The sequence below is a fragment of the Cnephaeus nilssonii genome (assembly GCF_951640355.1).
Source record: "Cnephaeus nilssonii genome assembly, chromosome: 14".
NCBI classification, from domain to species: Eukaryota; Metazoa; Chordata; class Mammalia; order Chiroptera; family Vespertilionidae; genus Cnephaeus; species Cnephaeus nilssonii.
In genome coordinates this window covers 19,706,197-19,729,404 of record NC_137085.1, presented here as the reverse complement: position 1 = coordinate 19,729,404, position 23,208 = coordinate 19,706,197, and the positions used below count along the sequence as shown (strand labels likewise).

Genomic DNA, 23,208 nt, shown 5'->3' with positions numbered 1-23,208 from the left:
AATGATGCTTTCCCATTATTGATGTTTCTATCTCTTCCTCTTCCTTCCTCTCTGAAATCAATAAAAATAGATTTTAAAAAAGAAATCATTGCTATAGGTTGAATGTGTGTCTCCCACTTCCTCCCCCCAAATTCATATGTTGAAAACCCAATGCCCAAGGTAATGGTATTAGGTGGGGCCTTTGGGGGATGATTGGTGATGAGGGTAGAGCCCTCAGAATGGGATTAGTGCTTAAGAGGCCCCAGACATATCCCTCACCCCTTCCACCATGTGAGAGCACAGCAAGATGTCAGCAGTCTGCAACCCAGAAGAGGGCCTTCACCCAAACCCTGCCATGCTGGCACCCTCATCTTGGACTTCCAGTCTCCAAAATTGTAAGAAATAAATTTCTACTGTTTATAAGCCACCTGGTCTGTGGATTTTTTTTCTTTTATAGCAGCCCAGGCTGAAGTAACTGTGTTTGCCTTTCTGGAAATAATTACGCCCCGAGTCAGGAGACCTGGACTCATCCATTGCCACGGCCCCCATCCTCCCCGTCCTCAGCTTCCTCACCTGAACAGGAGGGAGAGAACTGGTGATTTCCAAAGGACCCTCTGGTTCCTCCGACATCTTCTAGATTCAGTGACTGCAGAAACAGCTGCAATTTTGGCTGAAGTTGGAAGGCGGACGGGTAGAAATGGCCCCTCCACTCAGGAGAGGCACACCTATGGGCTGCGCCTCTGAAGAGGGCAGGCAGTGAGGGGAGGGCAGGGAGGGAGCCTGGGGCAATCAGCAACGATGCAGCTATGGGCGGGCGACAAGAGGTGAAGTCAGACACCTGCTTGTGAGGGTCCCCCCACCACTTAACTACATAACCCAAGCTGGTCCCTTAATCCAGGCCTTCATGTCCCACATGGTTCCTGGACAGATGAGCAAGCAATGTGTCTGCTGAATTGGGTTTTTGAACCCTGAGGAGCTAATGGAACAGGAAGCCATACTTGAGGCTCTGAGATGATGTCACCCTCGTGAGGAGAGGGGCCACCCACCTCCCACCCTGCTGCTCCCCACCCAGCAGAGCAAAAGGTGCTGCTACCTCTAAACCCAACTCCCCATCACCTCCTAAAGCAAGAAATCCAGACCGGACAAGAGCCATTGTTAAATGTTTATGGGAAACTCTGTAAATGTATAGAGTGGCCTGAGGGCGCCTGCCCGCGAGGCCTGGCCTGCCGGGCCGCGCTCAGCACTTGGTGTAGATGGCGGCACTGCCCCGCTCCTCAAACTCTTCCTTGCTGACCCAGAGCTGCTGGAAGGCCTGCAGGGAGGCCAGGATGGAGCCGCCGGTCCACACGGAGCTCTTCCTCTCCGAAGCCGCAGCCACGGTGGGGCTGTCCCCGGGGCACAGGAGGCTCAGCTCCCTCTGGAAGCGCTCGGGGAAGCCGTCCAGCATGGTGCAGCCGCCGCACAGCAGCACGTTGGCGGCCATCTCCTCCTTCAAGCCCGCCTCCTGGCAGTGGCCCAGGCAGGTGGCCGTGAGCGCGGGGAGGCCGGGCAGGCTGCTGCCCACCAGCGTGGGCTTGAAGAGCATCTCGGCGCACTGGAAGCGCTCGTGGCCGATGGTGATGACCTTGCCATCGGGGAGCTCGTAGTCCACGCGCAGCTCCTCCAGGGCCAGGCAGACCTCCTTCTCGGGCTGCAAGGCCGAGTAGCAGCACGTCTTCTTGATGTGCTCCACGATGTGCAGGTGGTCGTCCGTGAACTTGTGGCCCGCCTCGTTGAGCAGCTGCAGCAGGTAGTTGGTGAGGTCGCCCCCGGCGTAGTCGGTGCGGCCCGCCAGGCCGGGCAGCACGTTGCCCTCTGAGATGGGGACCACGTGCGAGACGCCGTGCCCGCTCTCCACCACCATTCCCGTGGTCTTGCCGTAGGAGTAGATGGACAGCAGCGACTGGGATGTCACATGCATGGCGGGGATGCCAAAGGTCTCGAACAGGAGCTCCGCGTACTTCTCCCGGTTGCTGCTGGGGCTGAGCGGGGGGTCGGAGACCAGCACGGCGTGCTCCTCGGGGAGGATCCTCATGGCCGTGTGGAAGATGTACTCCCAGATGCTCTGGACGCAGTCCCAGTCCACCACCACGCCGTACTTCAGAGGGTTCACCAGCTTCAGCGGCGCCTCCATGTTGAGCAGCTCGTGGCCCACGTAGGTGTTCTTGCGGGTGTCGCCCACCTGGGAGCAGCACTTGCCCACCGTGGAGGAGATGAAGTAGGTGGGCCTCGGCTCCCCTGCGTAGCCACACTTGCAGTACTGCGAGCCCAGGTCGATGATGAGCGCCTTGACCCTGCGCGCATACTTGGGCTTCGCCTTCAGCTGAGTGGCTGAACTTCTGTCCCGAATGCCAGCATCCGGAGCTGACAGCGTCCCTGTCTCTCCGGGGTCACCCTGAGCCGTGCCCGTGGGCATGGGGCTTGAGCTGCTCCTCGTTGCCATCTGCCTTCCTTGCTCACCTTTCTCGCTTCCACATCGTAGTGCTCAGTGGAGAGCAATGAGGGTCCACCTCCAGCAGTGCCTCAGCAGCCACTCAGGATTGTGATGTCACTGGAGGCTGGTCCATTCCAGCAGTCAGGGGAGGCTTGGCCTTGGCTCCATGATCTGTCATCCCACCCCCATCTGCCTGACTGGACTTTGCACGGACATACTAAGTGGCCAGCACAGTTTTAGAAACCCAAGCACACTGGGGTCTCAGAGGTTTCTTCTCCTGCTCTTTTACTCCCCTGATCCTATTCGCCTACTCACTGACGGGACACCTTTCCCTCCTCTGCTTCTTGGCTGCAAGGATGATGCATATTTGAGCCCTTACAGTAAGCCAGGCAGTGTACCAGACACCTCCCATGTTATTTCACAGAATCCCATGAGGTAGGCAGAGCTGAGGAAATCGAGGCTCAGAATTCCAATGACTTGCCCATGAACAGACAGCTTTTGGAGTGTTTGTACTTTAACCCAAGTTCATGCAACTTCAATGCACCAAGTCTCCTAAAGAGAGTGAGGGCCCCAACAGCACTTTCATTCCTCCAACATCTGAAGGGGTTTGTGGTGGGTCCAGCCCGTACAGTCTGCTGGTGATAGATAGGAACTCAGCCACAACCAGCGCCCAGTCTAGGTGGGAAGAAGGTGGAATGGATGCAGAGGAGTTTGCAGGCTAAAGTCCATTGGGAGAGCAGAGGTGCACAGAGGGGAGCGCTCACTGGAGGGGGGCAGTCAGAAGGTCCCCTAGAGAGATGCTTCCGTCGAGTTCTGGAAGATACGTGGGTATCTGTCCAGTAGTTAAGAGGCGGGAAAGGCATCCCCAGCAGAAAGGACAGCCTGAGCAAAGGCTCAGAGGGGGCCACGGTGGGGAACTGCCTATAGTTCAGGTGTTTGGAAAAATGGATGAAGCTAGAGCTCTGGTCACGGAGCCAACCAGGCAGGGCTCAAATGCTAGGAGAAGGAGCTTGGATTGAAATGAAGACAGCTGGAAACTATAAAGACTCCAAGCAGAGGAGTGGTCAGATTTGGCTTCTAGATAATTTTAGGAAGATCTGTGTTTAGCTATAAAATAAAGGTGCAAAACTCTGAGACCTGAAAAGAGAATTGAAGAAATTCTTGTAAGACTAAAGGTGGCCTAAACTAGGGCTGTGATCATGTGGAAGAGAACAAGGGACAGGTTCTAGAGAAGTTGAGAAGGTAGAATCTAATCGAACTGGTTGGTTCCCCAACTATCCTCAATTCAATCCAAGCTCTTACTCTAGCACTTGAGGCCTTCTCTGGTCGGCTCCTGAGCCTCCTCGAGCCTCACAAACTGCATTTGCATTAGATTATCAGATCAGATGTGGAGAGTGAGGAAGAAAGAATAATGCCCGTCCCCGCCTCCCGCTCCCCCCCCCCCCCCCCCCCCGCCTCCTCGAAAATGTCTACATCCTTAATCCCTGGAACCTGTGACTATGTTGCCTTTCACGGCACAGGACTTTGCAGATGTGAGTTAAGGGGTTTGAGATGGGAGGTTAACTACCCTGGAGTACCCAGGTGGGCTCAAAGGAATCACAGGATCTTAATAAGATAAAGACAGGAGGGTCAGGTCGGAGAAGATGTGACAAAGCAGCAGAAGTCCGAGAAGTCTTTGAAGATGAAGGAAGGAAAGGGCCACAAGGAAATAAATGAGCCCCTAGAGCAGTGATGGCGAACCTATGACACGCGTGTCAGCACTGACACGCGTAGCCATTTCTGATGACACGCGGCTGCTGAGGATGAAACATTTGCTGCTCCTGAGGAGGAAACATTTGCGAAATAATGTTTTTTCCTCAAAGTGACACACTACCCGAGTTATGCTCAGTTTTTTGGCGAAGTTTGACACACCAAGCTCACAAGGTTGCCCATCACTGCCCTAGAGCCTCCAGAAGGAACAGGGCTCTGCCCACACCTTGGTTTTATCCCACGAAGACCAACTGTGGACTTTTAACCTCCATCTCAGAATTATAAGATGATAAATTTGTGTTGTAAGCCATTAAATTTGTGATCATTCATTACAGCAGCAATAGAGGCCCCTCCAGAAACCCAGGACAGTGAAATGTACTAAGCAGCTGCAGATTTCTGAAAATTCAAGAGGGGGGTGAGGAGAAGGACAATAGATGATTCTAAGTTAAATACGCCTTATCATGCAAGTTCTGAAATAAAGTCAAACAATCCAAGTTGGCCATGGAAATCCCTGAATAGCAGAAGCAAGTAAACTATTTTTCAGGTAGTCAGGCATTCAGAAAAGCGCTTTCCTATCCTTTCAAAACTCTGTGCTTCTTCACCCTCTAGTCAATGAACTAAGAAGCTGAGATTTTGTTTCTGAGATGGCAGCTCAGCCACCTCCATCAGACAGTCATAAGGCTCATGAGACGGGACTTGGTCCTTTTCTTCACACACAGCCCACAAAGAGCCAAGAACACCCCAGTGACCGTCTTAAAGGAGAAAGCCCACCATTGTAGTGACGGTCTCTTTTATGAAAAGTACGTGACTGCACACCGTAAGGTTGGATTCTGGGAGCCTTGAGGGTGGCAGGTGTCAGCACCAACATGCCCAGCTTCAGAGATGGCATGGGAGACCTATGTCGGGTCCCATCAAGGTGTGTCCACAGCACACCCCTGGGAAGAAGTCGTAGTTAGGAGAGCTTGGCCACGGCTGGCTGGACCATCCTTGGGTGAGTTACGCACCTAAGAGCCTCAATGTTGTCATCAGTGGGACTGTGTAGGGTCAAATTTCATTGCTGAACCAAAGGCCTAAATAAAGGATAAATATGTGTACAAATATGTGTCCAAAAATAATTCCTCTGCAGATTGTCCCAAGGAACAAATGAGACATACGTTCTTAGTACAAGCACCACAACAGCAATTATTTCTGCTAAAATCTAAGTCAGATGGTGTCAACTCCCTGCTCAAAATTCTCTAGTGTTTTCTGACCTCATGCAGAACCAGAGCCAAAGTCCTAGCACTGGCCCATGAGGCCCAATGTGAGCTGCTGGCCCTCCCTACCCCCCTAGATCCTCCATCTCATGTGCTGTTCCTCACTCTTCCCACTCCAGCCACACTCATCTTTTGGGGATCTTCTAACTTGGGGGCTGACAAGCTTTTTCTGTAAAGGGCCAGGTGGTCAATATTTACTTTCTACTTTGCGAGCCATTGCAGTCTTCGTTGCAATGACTCAACAAACGCAGCCATAGACAGTGGCTGTGCTCCAATAAAAATTTAGAGACAGGCTGCAGGCCCTAGTTTGCGGACCCCTGCTCTAACGCATCAGAGGCACTTCTGCTTCCAGTCCTCTACATCTGCCACTCGGATAAATACACGGCATTCTCCCTCTCTTCCTGCAGGTCTTCACTCAGTCACTTTCAGGGAGCCCTGCCCAGACACAGCAATGAAATGTATTTTAATACAGTGCCTTTATTATATATACATATATATAATTTGCTTATTGTCTTTCTCCCCAACTCCCACTGATTAGCATATAAGCTCTAAAAGGGTGGATAATTTTCTTTTTCTTACTCTGCCTTGTATTTTCAGCTGCCTGAACACTGCAAGCATTCAATAAATACTGACTGGATGACTCGGGTTTATTACAAAGTCGAGAAAAGGGTAAATCTCCATAAAACACTACCCAAATCAACCCTACCATGGGACAAAGTTTCCCAGGATCCAGAAAGCCCCAGGTCACTAGGTTATGTCATAATCAGTGATGTCATCATTGCGGACATTCTCAAGTTGCCGTCCAATTTCAGCCTTTCCGGCCTTGAAGCCTGTGGGATCAAGGAACTTTCTGAGAGCGAGATGGCTCTTGATGGCACGTGGGCTCCGCAGGCAGGGCTCATAGGGGACGGGCCTGACAAGGGGAAGGGCGAACAGGCCTCCCTGAACACAGAGGCCCTCCAGACTGCCTCCCTAAAGTGTGGCCCAGCAAAGCGTGCGGTGTGGGTCCACCGGAACTGCTTGGAGCCAGAAGAGCCCACGAAATCAGGAGAAGCCAGGGAGAAGGCCCAGGTAAAGGTGACCAAAGCGGTGGTTGTGGACCTCGGCACCGGCTACTGTAAATGCGGCTTTGCTGGGCTGCCACGGCCCACCCACAAGATCTCATCGACGGTGGGCAAGCCCTACATGGAGACCACCAAAACCGGGGACAAACGCAAAGAGACCTTCGTGGGGCAGGAGCTCATCAACCCGGAGGTTCGCCTCAAGCTAGTTAACCCTCTGCGGCACGGCGTCATCGTGGACTGGGACTCGGTGCAGGGCATCTGGGAATATATCTTCCATAAGGAGATGAAGATCGCCCCGGAGGAGCACGCGGTCTTGGTTTCAGACCCGCCGCTGAGCCCGCACACCAACAGGGAGAAGTATGCCGAAATGCTGTTTGAGACCTTCAGCACCCCTGCCATGCACATCGCCTACCAGTCCCGCCTGTCCATGTACTCCTACGGGAGGACCTCCGGCCTGGTCGTGGAGGTGGGCCACGGCGTGTCCTACGTCGTCCCCATCTACGAAGGTTACCCTTTGCCCAGCATCACGGGGCGGCTGGACTATTCGGGCTCTGACCTGACAAACTACTTGATGGGCCTGATGAACAGTTCGGGGAAGCACTTCACCGAGGCCCACAAGGGCATTGTGGAGGACATCAAGAAGAAATGCTGCTTCGTGGCCCTGGACCCCATCGAAGAGAAGAAAGTCCCAGAGACTAAGCACATGATCCAGTACACCCTGCCCGACGGGCAGCAGATATACCTGGGCCAGGAGAGGTTCCTCTGCTCAGAGATGTTCTTCAAGCCTTCCCTGATCCGGTCCATGCAGCTGGGCCTCCACACCCAGACCGTGTCCTGCCTGAACAAGTGCGACATCGCCCTCAAACGGGACCTCATGGGGAATATCCTGCTCTGCGGGGGGAGCACTATGCTCAGTGGTTTCCCTAACCGTCTGCAGAGGGAGCTGAGCACCTTGTGTCCCAATGACACCCCCCAGGTAAACGTGTTGCCCGAGAGAGAGACTGCGGTGTGGACGGGTGGCTCCATCTTGGCATCGCTCCATGGCTTCCAGCCACTGTGGGTCCACCGCTTTGAGTATGAGGAACACGGGCCTTTCTTCATCTACAGAAGGTGCTTCTGAACGCGGATGAAGCATGGTCGCTGTGGCTGCCAGGTGTCAGCTTTGCTGGGTGAGCACCCACCCCACACATAGGCCCGGCACGTTCACTCCGACGGCATTAAACACTCCGTTCCCCTCCAGTGTGTCTATTTCCTGACTTAATGAGAACAACTCCATACATGCAGCTCTGCCTTAAAATATACATTTGCAAACACAAAGGTGGAGGTGGGGGGTGGAGGGACTAGCTCTAAAATGGTGCTCTCTCTTATTTTATTTTCCACTTTAGGAACTAATGTATTATTAAGATCTGCTTGGAAGGCGAAGTATGATGGTAGATTATATGCTGTTGTGACATGTAAGACACCCCCTTTTTTATTGACAGAATTACAGATGTCCCCCATTTCCTCTTTTGCCTCCCTCCACCCAGTCCCTGCCCATCCCAGGCCTTCACTGCACTACTGTGTCCGTGGGCTATGCATATATTAAGTTCACAAAGATCCCTTCTGATGAACACCAATAGGAAGTATGCCGTCAAGGTTCAGTCTCCCACAACGCACTTAAACACCAGTGTCCGGCCTCCAGGAGGGGATCACAAGAGTTGCTAGCATTATCTTAGACTTCTCTCTCTTTCACAGGAGCCCAAAAGTCTTACTATGGTCTTGAGTCTCCTGTAACCCTCACTGTCCCCCACCCCTACCCCCACTCCCACCCCACAAAGGCACACGTTCAAGCACTCACAGGAGAGCTATGGCATCTCTACCACGCCCAGGGAGAAGCTCTCCAGAACCACCCTCAGAGCCTCCAGGTTTGCCTAGACTCCCCTGAAAGACCTACATGGCAGACCCTGGGTCCTGGCCTGGTGACGAAGCACTGCTGGCTGTGGCTGGCACCAGCAAGCTGGAGTAGAGCAGCAAAGATAGCCCCACACGGGCACCTGGAGTGCCTACAGTCAGCAAGGATGACAGCCTTACCTTGCAGCATTGGGAATCAGCTAGGAGTTGGGTACACTGTCCTGCTCATGTCAGTTTCTGCCCAAACCACTCACGTGTCAACACTGCATGAACGTTCACTGATGGGCCGGTTGAAGTTTGGTTAATTCTTAATCTTTGGACCACTTTGGCAGGATGATAAAGCCTATGTACCTTCCTCTAAGTAATATTTTAAAATGCATAAAATAAAATAGGGATCACAGAGGAAAACAATCATATAGAAATACACTATCTTCAAATCCTGTAAGGGTCTGGGAACAAAAGTCAAGAACCCTGGAAAGTGAGGGTCTTGATGAAGGGGAGGCAGGGGAGGTAGCTCTGGAGGATGGCACTCTCCAGGCCTCCCTAGGCCTAAACATTATGCTGTATTTTAAAATGAAAAAATGTAAGGCTAAACACCTGCAGTCTTTTCCAAAGCACTTTTATGAATTCCCTCACTTGATCCTTACACAATCAGCCTTGTAGAAAAAAAGAATACTCCTCATAAAGAGGTGAATACTTGCCCTAGCTGGTTTTGCTCAGTGGATAGAGCATCTGCCTGCAAACTGAAAGCTCCCAGGTTCAGTTCCGGTCAAGGGCACATGTTCGGGTTGTGGGTTTGATCCCCAGTCGGGGGCTTGATGAAGGCAGTCGATTAATGATTCTCTCTCATCATTGATGTTTCTAATCTCCTCTCCCTCTTCCTTCCTCTCTGAAATCAATTATATATATATATATATATTTTTTTTTTTTTTAAGAAAGAGGTGAATACTTTTACTAAGTATTTGGAAATTATCTTAGACTAGTGGTTCTCAAATGGGGGCAATTTTGACCCCCAGGGGACATTGGCAATGTCTGAAGATGTTTTTGGTTGTCATACACGAGTGGGGAGTATGAAATACTGGCATCTAGAGAGTAGAGGCAGGGATTTGTAAACACCGCACAATGCGCAGAACAGCTCCCACAACAGAGAATGATATGCCCCAAAGTGTCAAAGTGCCAAGGCTGTCCAGGCCAGGTGGCTCCGTTGTTTGGGGTGTCATTCTGTAAACCACACAAAAACAGTTGTGGGTTCAATTTCTAGTCAGGGCACAAACCCGGGTTGTGGCATGAACTTGCTTTGGGACACAGTCCAATTTGGGGGGAAGAGCTATATACTCTTTCCTAAAACTTCACGGAATCCTTCCCCAGAATGAGGCATTCACCACTCCCAGGAGTTCCTCCTTTTCCATACAGCATTCCTCCTCAATTTTGCCTTTAATTTGGAAGGTCTGCTCCCGCCTGCCACTTCTCAAAGTGAACAAAATTCCATCTTGCTCCGATGAGAGATAATAATTGATAGTAAATTGAGTTGAAAGAATTCACACAAATCCTTTCTTGTTGCTTCACTACATTATTTTAAGAAAACTGACCATCCACGAAATCACACCATTATCAAGACACACATTTACTTGTATTTCCAATCCATCAGCAAGTCCCTTTACTATGACCCATACCAAGAGCACTGAAACTTATTAAAATGTCATAGCAGTTATCATGCTCATTTTTCCATGCCAAAGGGGAGCCACAAAGCACTTGTAGCCTATCAGTATTGGGAACTTAATTACAGCAAATCCATATGGGCATGAACCAAAAAGCCAGTTTCTCCTAAGCAGGATATACATATCTTTATCTCTTCTTTTTTGTTTTATTTTGTGAAAATTTTCAGACACACGGAAAAGTTGAATTACACAGGGAACACACCTAGATTCTACAGCTAACATTTTGCTATATTAAGAAAAGTCTGAAATTCTAATTCTGGATATACCTATACTCAGAATCAAAAGCAGCATTTCCAGTTAGTTTATGTATAGTGATGAAGATCTGGGTCTGGCACTAAAGGCATGGAAGAAATTTTTAATCTTACCTAAGAGCCCCAAAACTAGCATCAAGATGACATGAGCTTTTTCTAGACTGACCAAAAAGAGAAAATATTCTCATTTCTTTCAAAGAAAGTAACTAAAAGATAGAGGTCAGTTAGGTACCATACAGAAAAAAAAAAAAGAAAGAAAGAAAGAAAGAAAAAGAAATGGTCTAGACACTGACAAAAACATTTTGTTAAAAGCAGCAGTATTTGGAGAAAAAGGAGTAACTCACAACCGTGCATGCCATCTGATGAACACTGTTCACCATAACAAATTGCATGATGCGTTTCAGAAAGTCTACTTTGTTCTGCTAAGTCTCTAGCAGAAAACTCACAGGCAGTGAAAATAGTCCTTGTGGACACTGTAGTGATGGAAGGCTTACTCCAGTTATAACTGGGAGCACATAATCAGGTAAGATACTGCAAAATAACAGGTTAGCAGGGAAAAGCTTTGAATTTCAAAGGATATAGCTAGCTTTTCATTCTGCTTTAGGTCAAGGTAAAAAAACCATTGAAGTGACGAAATGTGACTAACTGTTGGTAGCACTAACAGCCATGTTGTTGATATACAATGTTCTCCTCCAGGAACATAAAGCAATTTAAAAACATTTCTTCACATGTTTGAGGTAGAAACCATGAAACATTATTCCCAATGAACTGAGGCACAAATTAATTATGTGACTTGTCTAAGGTCCCAATATGACTTAGACCTGCAACTGGGCTTGAAACCCCAGCTCCTGTTTATCATAAATACCAGAAATATGCTCTCAAACAGCACTAAATAAAAGAACACTAAACCTTACAAAATGATGCTATATTAACTAAAGATTAAAGTTTAGTGAATTAAAACTCTATGCAAAATAAAATAGAATTGCGTGGTGTGTGCAGAGGTCTGCTGCACGGAGCCGCTCTCGGCAATGCGAAGGTAGATCATAGTCTTCCTCGTCCCGGTTCTCGGCAGCCAGGCCTCCAGGCCTGGAGGACTGAGGGGTGGGAAGAAAACGTCTTCTCTGCCGAGCCCTCCCAACGAGGAGCCGTCACTCCAACAGGCTCAGTTTCCACTGGGTTCTTTTGTTGATCATCGGCGGTATCAAAAACTCAGCATCTAGTACAAAGGAGAGAGATGGTGACAGGACACACTCTTTTTCTTGGTGGTGGGAGCTGAGGCAGTAACTCTAATCTAAAACTGGGCCACTACAAGGCGACCATCAGAAGCGAGTTAATGTTTCTGTTACCTTCCAACCTCGATCAGAGCAAACGCTGCGGGGGATTCCATTACAACTCCAGGCACATGGGGGAGTAGCAGGAAAATGCCCACCAAGTGATTCCAAGTGAAACAATGTCTTATATTTCAAATGGGTGGTGGTCATAAGGCCATATTATATTCTATTAAATCCCATCAGACTACATCTACCTAAAATCTGTACATTTTACTCTATGTAAAATTTACCTCAACTGTAAGAGTAAAGAAACATGGGGCATGTATTCAATAAGTAAAGATACTGGACAGAAAATACTTTACGATAAAAAAAATTCTACAAGCACACTGATTGATAAAAATGTCCCTACTTAAAAAAAGTAGAGGGGGGAAATGGGTGAGAGAGCATTGTCATTGTTAGATAAAACTCCCAGACCCTTTTCCAGTTAGATCTGTGGAATCTATTATCTAAGTATGAATCATATACAGGAAATAGAGAGATGAGAAATATGTCCATTAAAAGATGTTCTATCTTAGCAGGATTCATGATAAAGTTCCAACAGTATGTCTGCACATAGGAGCCATTTAGACATTAAAACTTATTTTCAAAAGTATTTAACAATGTGAGAAAAATGCTCAAGAAAGTTTTTAAAAACATGGTTTAATATTATACATAAATATATATCTATACATGTAACTAGAAATCATCAAATTTTAATTTTCTTTAATATACTTTTCCGTACAATCCAGACTTTCTCTACTAATCATATCACTTTTATAATTTCACATACAATTGCTGCTCTCTACTCCCCCCAAACAAAAACTATATAGATACAAAGACCACAGGAGGTTTTACTCATTTAAGAATAGATATTGGAAAAGGCTACTTAAATAAGTCCATTGTCAATAAGGCCCATAATTTCATATTAAATAGTGATTAATAAACTTTGACCTAGACTTTATATGTTTTTCAAAGAAGAAAAAAGTTATGAAAATATATTCTATCTTATTAAAAACTTAGGCATTACAATAATATTTGATTCCTAGACTTAACTAACAATAAATACCAAGTACTGAATCTGGAGGAAAATAATTACACTGACAAAGTGTATGACAGTAGGACATGATGATTTTCATGTTTGATTTCACAGCAACTTTTACAAAAATACACCAAAGGCTTTATCAATTTTTCCAAGGACTTCTCTTAATTATTTGAGAGTCAAATCACTCTCATTTGAAGCACTTATTTTGTTATCCATTTTAACAAGTCCAACTAGATTATGACTTAAGCACTCCTCCAATAACACTTGAATCCATTTTATAAAATCGTGAATTTTTGCAACACTTGCAATCGATCTGCATGATGTTACACTGCATGGCAAACATGAAACAATCAGAGAAAATGCCCACTGGTCCCACTGGGATGTATGAATGTACTTAACCAGTATTGTTAGCTGGAGAGGACTCGCTGACAAATATTTGAGTGGAACTACTTTTGTGAGTAGTTCATCTTCTCCTTTCCTACATAATCTTGTAGCCACAGGACATAGATAACACATACTCAGGTAATGAGGAGCCTCAAACTGCTCAGCTGGAAAGGAAGGGCTCTGCAAGGAGAGCCACCTAGACTCCAGGGAAAGGGGTGACTGACGTGACCTGCAGGTCAGCATCAGGCCGGCAAGAAGGAAAACGGGACAGAAATTACAACTGGCTTAGTCACAGTACAAACTAAGTAATTATTAACCTGCCTCAGGTCTAAGATGAATTTGTAGCACCTCAGAAATAAGTATGCTTTGGGATCGATACCATAAGCAGCTTGCCGGGAATGCAGTGGTACTATCCATATATATGTGCTTAGCTGGGATGAAAGGTAGGTAGTGGTTTATTCCTGGCAGCAACTTAAGCCATTAAAGTTAAACTTAATTTGAACCCTCACAGGCTATTTCAAATGTCATAAAAATGCTATTATAGTTCGGCATTTAATTGAAAAATTTTCAGACTGCTGCCTCTCACATGCTAGAAAATATAAATAGTAAAAACTGCCATTCTAAACATCTCTCTAACCTTTCAAAGCTAAGAGATTGGTACCCTTGATTAATCTACCTGAAAGGCAAATATTCAGGTACCAAATTGATCTGTCAAAAGTTTCCATTAAACTTTCAAAAGAAAGCCTTTAGGACTTTTAACTTTGATGGCTATGTAATCTAACTGAGAATCACCTCCCCCCATCAAACAAAACATTTTAGGTATAAGTAAACAGGAAATCTACATGTGATATTAATGGTCTTTGGATTTGCTTTCAAATTACACTGTCAATCCTAAAGATGATCAAGAAGTCCAGCTCTTAGGATTATGAAAACATCCCAAAGTTGCAACTGTGAAACTCCAATCACCAAAAATTATGATTCAGGAGAATCTTTAAACTGTATGTGTAAATTCAACCGTTTAGACTCAAATTTCAACTGTGGTGTGCTGGTGCAGGCAAGAATATGCCACTGTACTGACAAGTGTACAATAGAACAACTGAAAAAAACACTTATACGTTTAAAGTCATGTTGGATTCCCCACCCCCCAGCTTCCCACCATTAGACGCATTAAACTCATTTTACTAAAGATGCAGTCTTAGATTCTCACCTTAAACTGCTGAATTCTCAACACAACAGAAGGATACTCCTGCTTAGTACTGTAATAATTCAGAGGGAAAAATACTAACCAAGAACAGGCGCTGAAGTCTTCTGTTGTTGATAAGAAGCCATGATACTGTTGGACGTAGAATTGGGACCCAGAACCTAAGCAGAAAGTAGACTGTATCAGCAAAGATGACCTTATACTTCTGACAACTGCGGTACCAAAGGCCAGACTCTGCCAGCAGGAAATAGCCCGTCATTTTCATTGGATAGTAGCAAATACAGTAATTCTCTTTTCCTATGTGATTTTAATTCGCCTGTTTCTCCATTTGCAACTCAGACCTCTAAATCTCCTTTCTACCAGAAGGACAAGGTAATGATGGGGGTTAAAGAAAAGAAAATCTAGGTACCTCTCCTCATGTGGAGTCTGACTCTCTCATGTGTGCGGGGTTCCCATACATATGTCTGTATTAAGTTTGGTTGTTTTCTCTTGCTAAAGAGAAAGGAAAGAAAATCTACAACAATATGCGCCTGATCCTTTCACATGAGCAAGCCAGACCCTGAAGGAGAGGGAATAGTACAAGAGGCTATAGAATACACAGAGTATCAAATTGTACTCAGAGATTTGTGGGAATTCTTACAATAAAATAAAAAGGTGCGTACCATGGGACAGAGTGAAAATTCTGCATGTGTTCAAGGTAAACAAGGGACTTCCAGAGCTGCACAAGCCTGACGGTGGGCATGCCAGGCCCTCCATTTGCCTCCACTCAGTTCTGCAGGGTGAAGTGCAGGCAGCGCCCCCTGGTGGCACCCTGAGCAGCGATGACGTGCTCCAAGCACTCCCACGTGACTCATGGTATCCTGCACTTAAGCCATTACCATACTTTAGCAACCAAAACCAAACCACAATATTCTTGGTCATTTCCCCTAAAAGACTCATCAAGTTGGTGACTTAGACGTTAGTATGATCTGAATAGGGGAGGGGAGGAGAGGGGAAGAGAAGCATTATAAACTGCTAGCTTTGAAATCACTAGAGATTTAAAGGTGATCACATTTCTTCTAGGAAAGACCTATTATAGTAAATCCAAATATTTGTGAGGGTAATGATTTTTAGTTGCTTTTATTTTTATGGTTTGTAAGATGCTTTTACATCTCTCCTCTTATTTAACAGTCAAAACATATCATAAGGTGTATAGGGGAAGTATTACCCCTTTGTGAGGAGTCCAGGCCCAGTACACTTGTGTGTTTCTACTAACCTCTCTCAGAGCCCCAAGCCCACCCTTCCATACACTGCTGGGCTGGGAGCCTGAGAAGACACTCCCTTGTCAGCTGCTCCCCACCAGAGGGAGAGAGCAGGGCTGGAGGGAGGAGGAATCTGCTCCTTTGTCCGCTTCCCTTCACTCCACAGTAGCTCTTTACACCACCAGCAGCTGCTCATTTGTGTCAGTTCATTTCGATACAGAGAACTAGCATCGTTATGCCCCTTCAGAAATACCAGCCCCAGCCGGCTGGCTCCCTCTTCCCAGAGGGTCAGGAACCAGCGCAGCAGGGCCCAGCCTGCGAACCTCTAAATCCTAACAACCCCAAACTCTCCCTTTTGCTCTTTCAGCAGTTTCCCACGGTTACTGTCATTCTTGATGGCACACACACCCCCCTCAGCATAATCAGAAGTAACAAGTCAGATTTAACATCAAACAAAAGGAAGATCAGTTGTCTGGGCTTCCTTTAGAGAACTCTGATACCACCCCTAAGTCTGAACACTCCTCACCCCCACTCCAAGCTCATCGAAGGCCAGGGGCAACTGTCTGACTGTCCCATATTCTGCAGGACAGTGTTCCATGCAGAGAGGAGAAATAAAAGGGAACGCAACCTCAGCCACGGTGTAACAGTCGCTGTACAGTCAAACAAAATCTTAGCGATTGCTTCAACATAAGTCTCAGATAACTGAACTGTGGCAAAGTATGTTTTAAGGACAGCGAAGTCTTTTGCTTTGACTTGTAAGAGACTGTGAGTGACATAACCCGTGAAATGATGAAAAAATGCACCTTCTGTCTTCGAGGAAAACTTACAGGCGTAACTGAGTGCTGGTGGCTGAGAGTCCAAATTTCTGGAAGGGACTTCTCCATTAGCTTCAGGGTATCTTCGAAGGCCTTCTGCAATTCTCTTCCTTGCTCATCGAACTCGAAGAGAAAGAGCACCTTTAAAATGCAGTGTATTTCATCTAGGACAGAAACGTGAGGGAGAGCTCAGTTGTGTCCACAGTTTCTCTCTCATATAAAAAACATTTAATATCACACTACAGTTGCCATCTCCCACGTTTTCTTCTCTCCTCCCCAAAGCTGGAGTAATCTGACACATCTACTACAACAGGAAAAACCACACTGAGGGCCCAGGCAGGAAGCAGTGTCCCACAGCCTTCACCTTGCCTCAGTGCTCAGCTCTCCCAGCGCAGGTACCGGGATGCCAATAGAAGGAGGCTTCTGGGGACCGGCTGGGAAGGGCTGTTTCAGGAATGTGCCCTAAATGACACTTCCCGTTGACAGTTTTGGTCTTTCCTCTAGTTGGAGAAATTCTGTCTGTCTGTGCTGTCCATTTACTATCTGCCTGTGGGCAGGAACTGTCAGGCAGTATTGAGCAGGTACCTTTCAATTTTTCAATGCCCTGCACCACTTCATTCAAAGCCTCCAAAAGGGCCAGCTCCTCCAGGGGGTTTCCTTCTTTGAGGCTGTGTTTCTTCCGCTCTGCCTTACGGCGATTCTTAGATGATCGCCTGTTAGAAATTAGACAGCTATTTATAAAGGGCTCTTCTTGTGCTGAACATATTAAAATGAATGTACCTGTTGGCCACTAACTTTCTGAGAAACCAGGCATCTACAGATGGTATCTGTACTTGGGAGAAATGGTGATGAGGTGTTAAAAGTGATTTAAAAAAAACCCACAAAACTTGGAGAGGCAAGTCTTATAGGCAGAAATAAGGAAAACCCTAAAAAGTATTATCTGGCCTGATGCTTTCATTGAAATATAGATGAAAATGAGGTCACATCTGATAATAAGAGCTAAACAATATACAGAAAACTGAACTTGAATTTTATAATAAAAAACAAATTTAAAGGCAACAAAATAAAACTTAAATTAGAAGATAAAGACATACTAGATTGGAATTTGAACATAATAAAATCTATACAAATCCAATAGTCTTTCCTGCCTTGGGTCATTAATATGCCATTTCTTTTGTCTGGGGCTCTCCCAGCCCAACTTTTTTTTCCAAATGTATTTGTATTGATTTCAGAGAGGAAAGGAAAGGAAGAGAGAAATAGAAACATCAATGACGAGAAAACGTAATTGATCAGCTGCCTCCTGTACACCACCTACTGGGTATTGAGCCTGCAACCGGGCGTGTGCCCTGACCAGGAATGGAACCATGACCTGCCTCCTGGTTCATAGGTTGACGATCAACCACTGAGTCACACCGGCTGGGCTCACCCCAACTTTTAAACACCCAGTTCTAGTCACCTTTCTTACAGTTTCTGATCACTCCCCACATCCTCAAGATCAATTCAGTTGAATTATATAATCTTGTATTGGTCTCCCAAGTAAGGCTCTAACTCTTACAACTCAGATCTCCTTAAAAGTTTTCTGCAACCTTCACTACAACTATAGGTGTTCAGTAACACTTCTACAAATTGCTACACTGAGTAAAAGTGTGATGACATATTTATTTCCTCTTCCAATCCTTAGCTTGAACTGAAGCCTAAAATCTTTTTTCTTTATATTTTTATTTTTTCAGTGCCCACCCATTATAGTCACATAGTATTTATTAAGTGAATAAAATCAGATGTTTTATAAACTGATACGCAGTGTGAGGTTCGTGTGGGCACTGGGTGAGCACACAGGCCATGAAGCTGCAGGGGAAACATGTGAACACCAAGTCTAACCTATTGGATGTGCTGGGACAGGCCTTGCACAACTTCCACGTGGCCTTGAATGTCCTCCGGTTCCTGCAGCAACATCCTGGTAGAAAACCGACCCATTTACTTGGACTTTCTCCACTGCCCAGGGTATGGTGGGTGTGATGGGTAAACATGATACATACGCTGATATCCTGGAGTTGCTATGGGAATATCTGCCACTCATGTCACTGCCGTTCATGACACTGCTAGTTTCAGAGAAGAGGTCAGACTGTTGACCGCGGGACGCCTCATCATCTAGAAAAGAACCAGATGCAGAATGAAAACTTCCTGCTAATGTGGGTTTACCTTCAGTGGGGTAGGTGGGTTATAGTTAACCAGGGCATAGCTAAGGATGGATGAAAATTATTACAAAGTTGATCTCAAAATGAAATGAGATAATATTAAATACAATTACTACTATATACCAGTACACCAGTACCAAACCTCTTTAGTCTTTTCTTCCTTTTTATTACAGCAAAAGAACTTTTAGAAATGAGGAGACTTATTTTATAAAACACAGTGGTCAAACACTCTGGCTGGGTGGGACGAAGGGGAGGTTTGGCAGAGTGCTTCCCATTCGTGCTCGGTGCTGCTCCCAAGCCCTCCTCTCACACACACACACTCACACACACACACACACACACACACCGACACACAGCCCCCAAGGGCTTTCACAGAGGCTTAGACTCGCCACGACACAGTACCCACACCGCAGGAGGCACAATAAGCAGCCGTCCACCCCTCCCCAATCCCAGCACCGATGGTTTCCATTAACACTCACCCAGATAGACACGCTGCGCTTGCTCCTTGAGTTCTCGAACCACCAGTAAACGTTTTTTATGGTGACTGAAAGTGGTTGTCTGAGAGTCTAGAAAAGCCATATAGTTTTTCTGGGCTGGGGGTGAAGATGGAAAATAATTTCAGCATGATGCTTAAGCAAAGAGAAAACTAGAGGGGAAAGGTGAGAGCTGGAATTTACCAAAAAGAAATAGGTTACTACGTTTTCCAAGGAAGATTTTTTTCCTAATGAGTATTAACCTACACCGTTTTAGGAAAATGAACTAAACTGAGATTCCAGATCTTAGAACTCATCGACATCATTCTAGAATACTCTTACCACTAAACATACACAATCACCTGAACAGACGTGATACCTAACCCAGAACAGACCTGGCAAACAAAAGGAGCACAGGAAGCTGTTAACACAACAGGAGGAGTCACTGACATGCGTCCCAAACACAGGTGTGCGGCCTCTGCAGGTGAACTGTCAGCGCTTTCCTACGTTCTCAACAGTGGAGACAGTTTAAGAGCTGGCTAATGGACGCTGTGGGGCCAGGAAGGGTGCTTTCAGTACCCAGATCTGGGTACCCAAAGGGAATGGTACAGAAAGAACCCTCCTCGTTTTATTAGAATGGGAGGAGGGAGCAGGCCGGTAGGAACGTGAACACATGTCAATGTCAGGAAGACTAGACCTTACTTACACCTAGCCTGCACTAAAAATGGCAGTGCTGGAAGTCAACCCCCCACTCCCAAAGATTCCCACCAGTCAAGCTGACGTCCTTCTTTTCAGCTGAGCTTGGGAGGGTCACAGTGACACAGAGTACTCTACACCTGGAAACACATATCTGCTCTCTAGGAACCAGCAACCTCATTTGCGAAGGTTCTTATTTTCATTTTGAAAAAAATTCAAACCTACAGAAAAGTTGCAATAGTTCAATATACATACATAAATCCTACACAGAACCTCAATTTACCAATTCTTAACATTCTGCCATATTTTGGGCTTCCAGTTTCTACACACTCTCTCTCACCATTATTTTTGTAGAAACTTTTAGGAATAAGTTGCAGATATGACCCCTTCTTAATACTTCAGCAGCTCTTTCTTAAGATAAAGACATTATCTAATATTACCTAACATAAACACAATATAATGATTAAATGTGGAAACTGTGCATTGATACAATACTATTCATTTCAAGTTAATCAACTACTCCCAAATGCAAAGGTTCTCACTCCTATCTTATCACAGACTTTTAACCTTCAAATATTTCATGTGCTACCACCTAACTGGTTAGCCTGTGAAAAACCCTGGTCAGAACTGAGTACTACACCAGTGGAGAATTCTGACGGACTCCATTTAACACATGAGCCAAGGATGTAATAACACCAGGAACGCACTCCCACCTCACCCCTCCACTTCAAAATGAGAAATTCTATTTAAATGGAACCCTCACCTTCTAAAATGGAAGGCTTTACGTTGGTTTCTATAATATCCAGCCTGTTATACTTGTAAACCTAAGAGGAAACAGACAGTAATTTTAGGCAGGATACATTCAAGTTGCCAGAGAGTTCAGACACTTAGAAAGAAGTGGATCACTTCAGAGGAGTGAGCCTCCTATAAGACAACCATTGGAAATGCAACTAATTTCAGTAGAATACGCAATATTTCACACTTAGAGGAATAACTAGTTCCCAACATCAAGGATAGATTTTTAAATGGTTTACAAATCACTGCTTGTCCTTAGGGTGGGAACTGAACTACCACCTCACTTCACGAGCTCAGAGGGAAGGCACTGAAGCTGACCGTCCCCCTGCACGCCTGCTCTTTTCTGCTCAGCACCCAATGCTGGGAGGGCTATAAACATTCCCCTACCAGTCTCAGAGCATCTTCCCAGGCAGCTCCTTCTAACAGCAAGAGCACAGCTTCTTCGTAATCCTGACAAAGGAACATCAAGGCAAACAGCAGGTTAAGGGAGCAAGCATGTCAGAAGCCCCTCTGCCTTCCCAGCTATCCTCCGGTCCCAGTTCTATCCCTGGCCTGGCCTAGAGCTCATGCTCAGTACATACTGATCCGAAACACAAAGGAGGGCATGCATTCTGCAAAGAGCACAAGGTAAGTATCATCTCCCTATTTCCCTAAGCATCAATCAAAACCACCAAACAGGTCTGCTAAAAAGGCCCACTTCACCCTGGCCGGGGCTCAGCTGGTTGGAGCGTCGTCCTGTGCACTAAAACGGTTTCGGATTCAGTTCTGGGTCAGGACACATACCTAGGTGCAGGTTCGATCCCTCATCAGGATGCATAAAATAAGTTAATTTAATTAAAAACATAAAATTTTTCTTCCCAGACCCCACTGGATCAACTGGCACGCGCCACAGTAACAGGCCCACACCACAGGTTCACAAAGGGACATGGTAGGATGTGTTTTGTTTGACCTACATGTGTGTGTGTGTTGTATTGAGATAAAAACCTGCTGAGGTAAAAGAGATATTTCCAATAGAGAGCATGAGTGTAAAAGCCAAAACGTATTTAAAGTCAATCACCTTGTTTGAGAATGGTTCTTTCTCACTCTTTCTACTTTGCCAAATTAACATAAAAAGTACGACTCCCTTGAGATTTAATTTAATACTTTCTTCCAAGGTCAAACCACTAGAACATATTATAGTAGAGCTCTCTGGTGTTCTACATCCCAGCACTCATATAGAGACATATTGAATTTAGATTTCCAAGTCAAGATGGGAGACATTAGGGCAAACTATCTCTGAACATCCTAATTATCCACAGTTGTTCTTTTTTATCACATTAAAAAAAATTTACTGATTGATTTAAGAGAGAGAGAGGAGAAAGGAGAAAGAGAGAGAAGAGAACATCAATTTGTTGTTCCACTTATGTATTCTCTGGTTGATTCTTATATGTGCTCTGACTGGGGATTAAACCCAAAACCTTGGCATATCGGGGCGATGCTCTAACCAACTGGGCTACTTGGCCAGGGCCTACCATAGATTTTTAAATTTTCATGATCTGTGAGGTACCACTAGAAAGTCCTTGCTTGATAATGGGGCACTTTTAGAAAGGAGGAAGTGAGCTTACCTGGGCGTACTGTTCCAAAACTGTGGCCGCCTCACTGTGCTTACTCTGCTCAACGAGCTTTCCTGCAAAGGTAACAAGAAGCATTTGACCACAGTTGGCTTATAAGAACAACAGTTCTACCAAAACCCAAATTGAAATGGTTTTGGGTAGTACTATTTAAGTAAATATGGTCTCATACAAACTGGAGATTGAGCTCTACAGAGTACAAGTATACATTCCAATCTACCTGCTTTAAAACAGCATTTTCATAAGTGCTAAGACTGTTCCAGAGGATAATAACAAAGTTAAACAGACTTTTCTGCTAAAGTGTTTCATTAATATGTCTTCATTATGTATCAAAGTATGTACTTTGTGAATTTCTTTAAGGCAGTGGTCGGCAAACTGCGGCTCGCGAGCCACATGCAGCTCTTTGGCCCCTTGAGTGTGGCTCTTCCACAAAATACCATGGCCTGGGCGAGGCTATTTTGAAGAAGTGGCATTAGAAGAAGTTTAAGTTTAAAAAATTTGGCTCTCAAAAGAAATTTAAATCGTTGTACTGTTGATATTTGGCTCTGTTGACTAATGAGTTTGCTGACCACTGCTTTAACGGAAAGAGGCAGGAATACCATGGAGTTTATCTTGAATGGAAGTTATAATCTAAATTTAGCATGAGATGTGAAAACCATGTATAATCAAAATTAGCCATGAAAAATGCTTACAAAGGCATGGATAAGGGAAGCTGACCTAGTAACTCTCACTAATCCATTTTGTCTTCCTATTGGAAAAAACTGCTATTTGCTTGGTTGAGCACTAGGTGGAGCTAGTTGGCTTATGCTTGGGGTCATGCAGTGTTTTTAGATCCTAGAATCATGTCAGCCCAGTTGAGATAATCACACTATGAGAGGCACATAGGACCAGAGGCTAAGGGGCTGGAAGATTCATGCCTCCCATCTCATGCTAACTCCAGGCCACATTATGACTGACAAAAACAGAGTCACCTATCTTTTCTTTATTTTGCTGGCTCATGTTAATTAATCAAGTTAATGTGCACATGAAGCAACTCTGCCATATAACATTTCTCAAATATCACCATATA

At 45.6% G+C, this 23,208-nt stretch overlaps 3 protein-coding genes across 3 annotated transcripts in view; 1 reads left to right on the top strand and 2 right to left on the bottom strand.

Moving 5' to 3' along the window:
- Positions 1–1,216: 1,216 nt before the first annotated feature.
- Positions 1,217–2,479, bottom strand: ACTL7B (actin like 7B; the record flags this gene model as incomplete). Its single annotated transcript, XM_079789635.1, has 1 exon — positions 1,217–2,479. Exon 1 carries the CDS (start codon positions 2,459–2,461, stop codon positions 1,217–1,219), a length of 1,245 nt encoding a protein of 414 aa, XP_079645761.1. The 5' UTR covers positions 2,462–2,479.
- Positions 2,480–6,259: 3,780 nt separating this feature from the next.
- On the top strand, positions 6,260–7,940 carry ACTL7A (actin like 7A). Its single transcript, XM_079790075.1, has one exon. The coding sequence runs from the start codon at positions 6,316–6,318 to the stop codon at positions 7,636–7,638; it is 1,323 nt and encodes a 440-aa protein (XP_079646201.1). The 5' UTR covers positions 6,260–6,315; the 3' UTR covers positions 7,639–7,940.
- Positions 7,941–9,484: 1,544 nt separating this feature from the next.
- ELP1 (elongator acetyltransferase complex subunit 1) overlaps positions 9,485–23,208 on the bottom strand; it is a 60,331-nt gene continuing 46,607 nt past the window's right edge. Inside the window, exons 29-37 of the mRNA XM_079790073.1 lie at positions 22,134–22,195; positions 20,917–20,979; positions 20,498–20,558; positions 19,045–19,158; positions 18,407–18,518; positions 16,956–17,083; positions 16,383–16,534; positions 14,400–14,475; positions 9,485–11,593 (exon numbers count right to left, since the gene is read on the bottom strand). Of these exons, the coding sequence (XP_079646199.1) occupies positions 11,526–11,593; positions 14,400–14,475; positions 16,383–16,534; positions 16,956–17,083; positions 18,407–18,518; positions 19,045–19,158; positions 20,498–20,558; positions 20,917–20,979; positions 22,134–22,195 (836 nt within the window). The 3' untranslated portion in view covers positions 9,485–11,525. The remainder of the gene's footprint in view (positions 11,594–14,399; positions 14,476–16,382; positions 16,535–16,955; positions 17,084–18,406; positions 18,519–19,044; positions 19,159–20,497; positions 20,559–20,916; positions 20,980–22,133; positions 22,196–23,208) is intronic.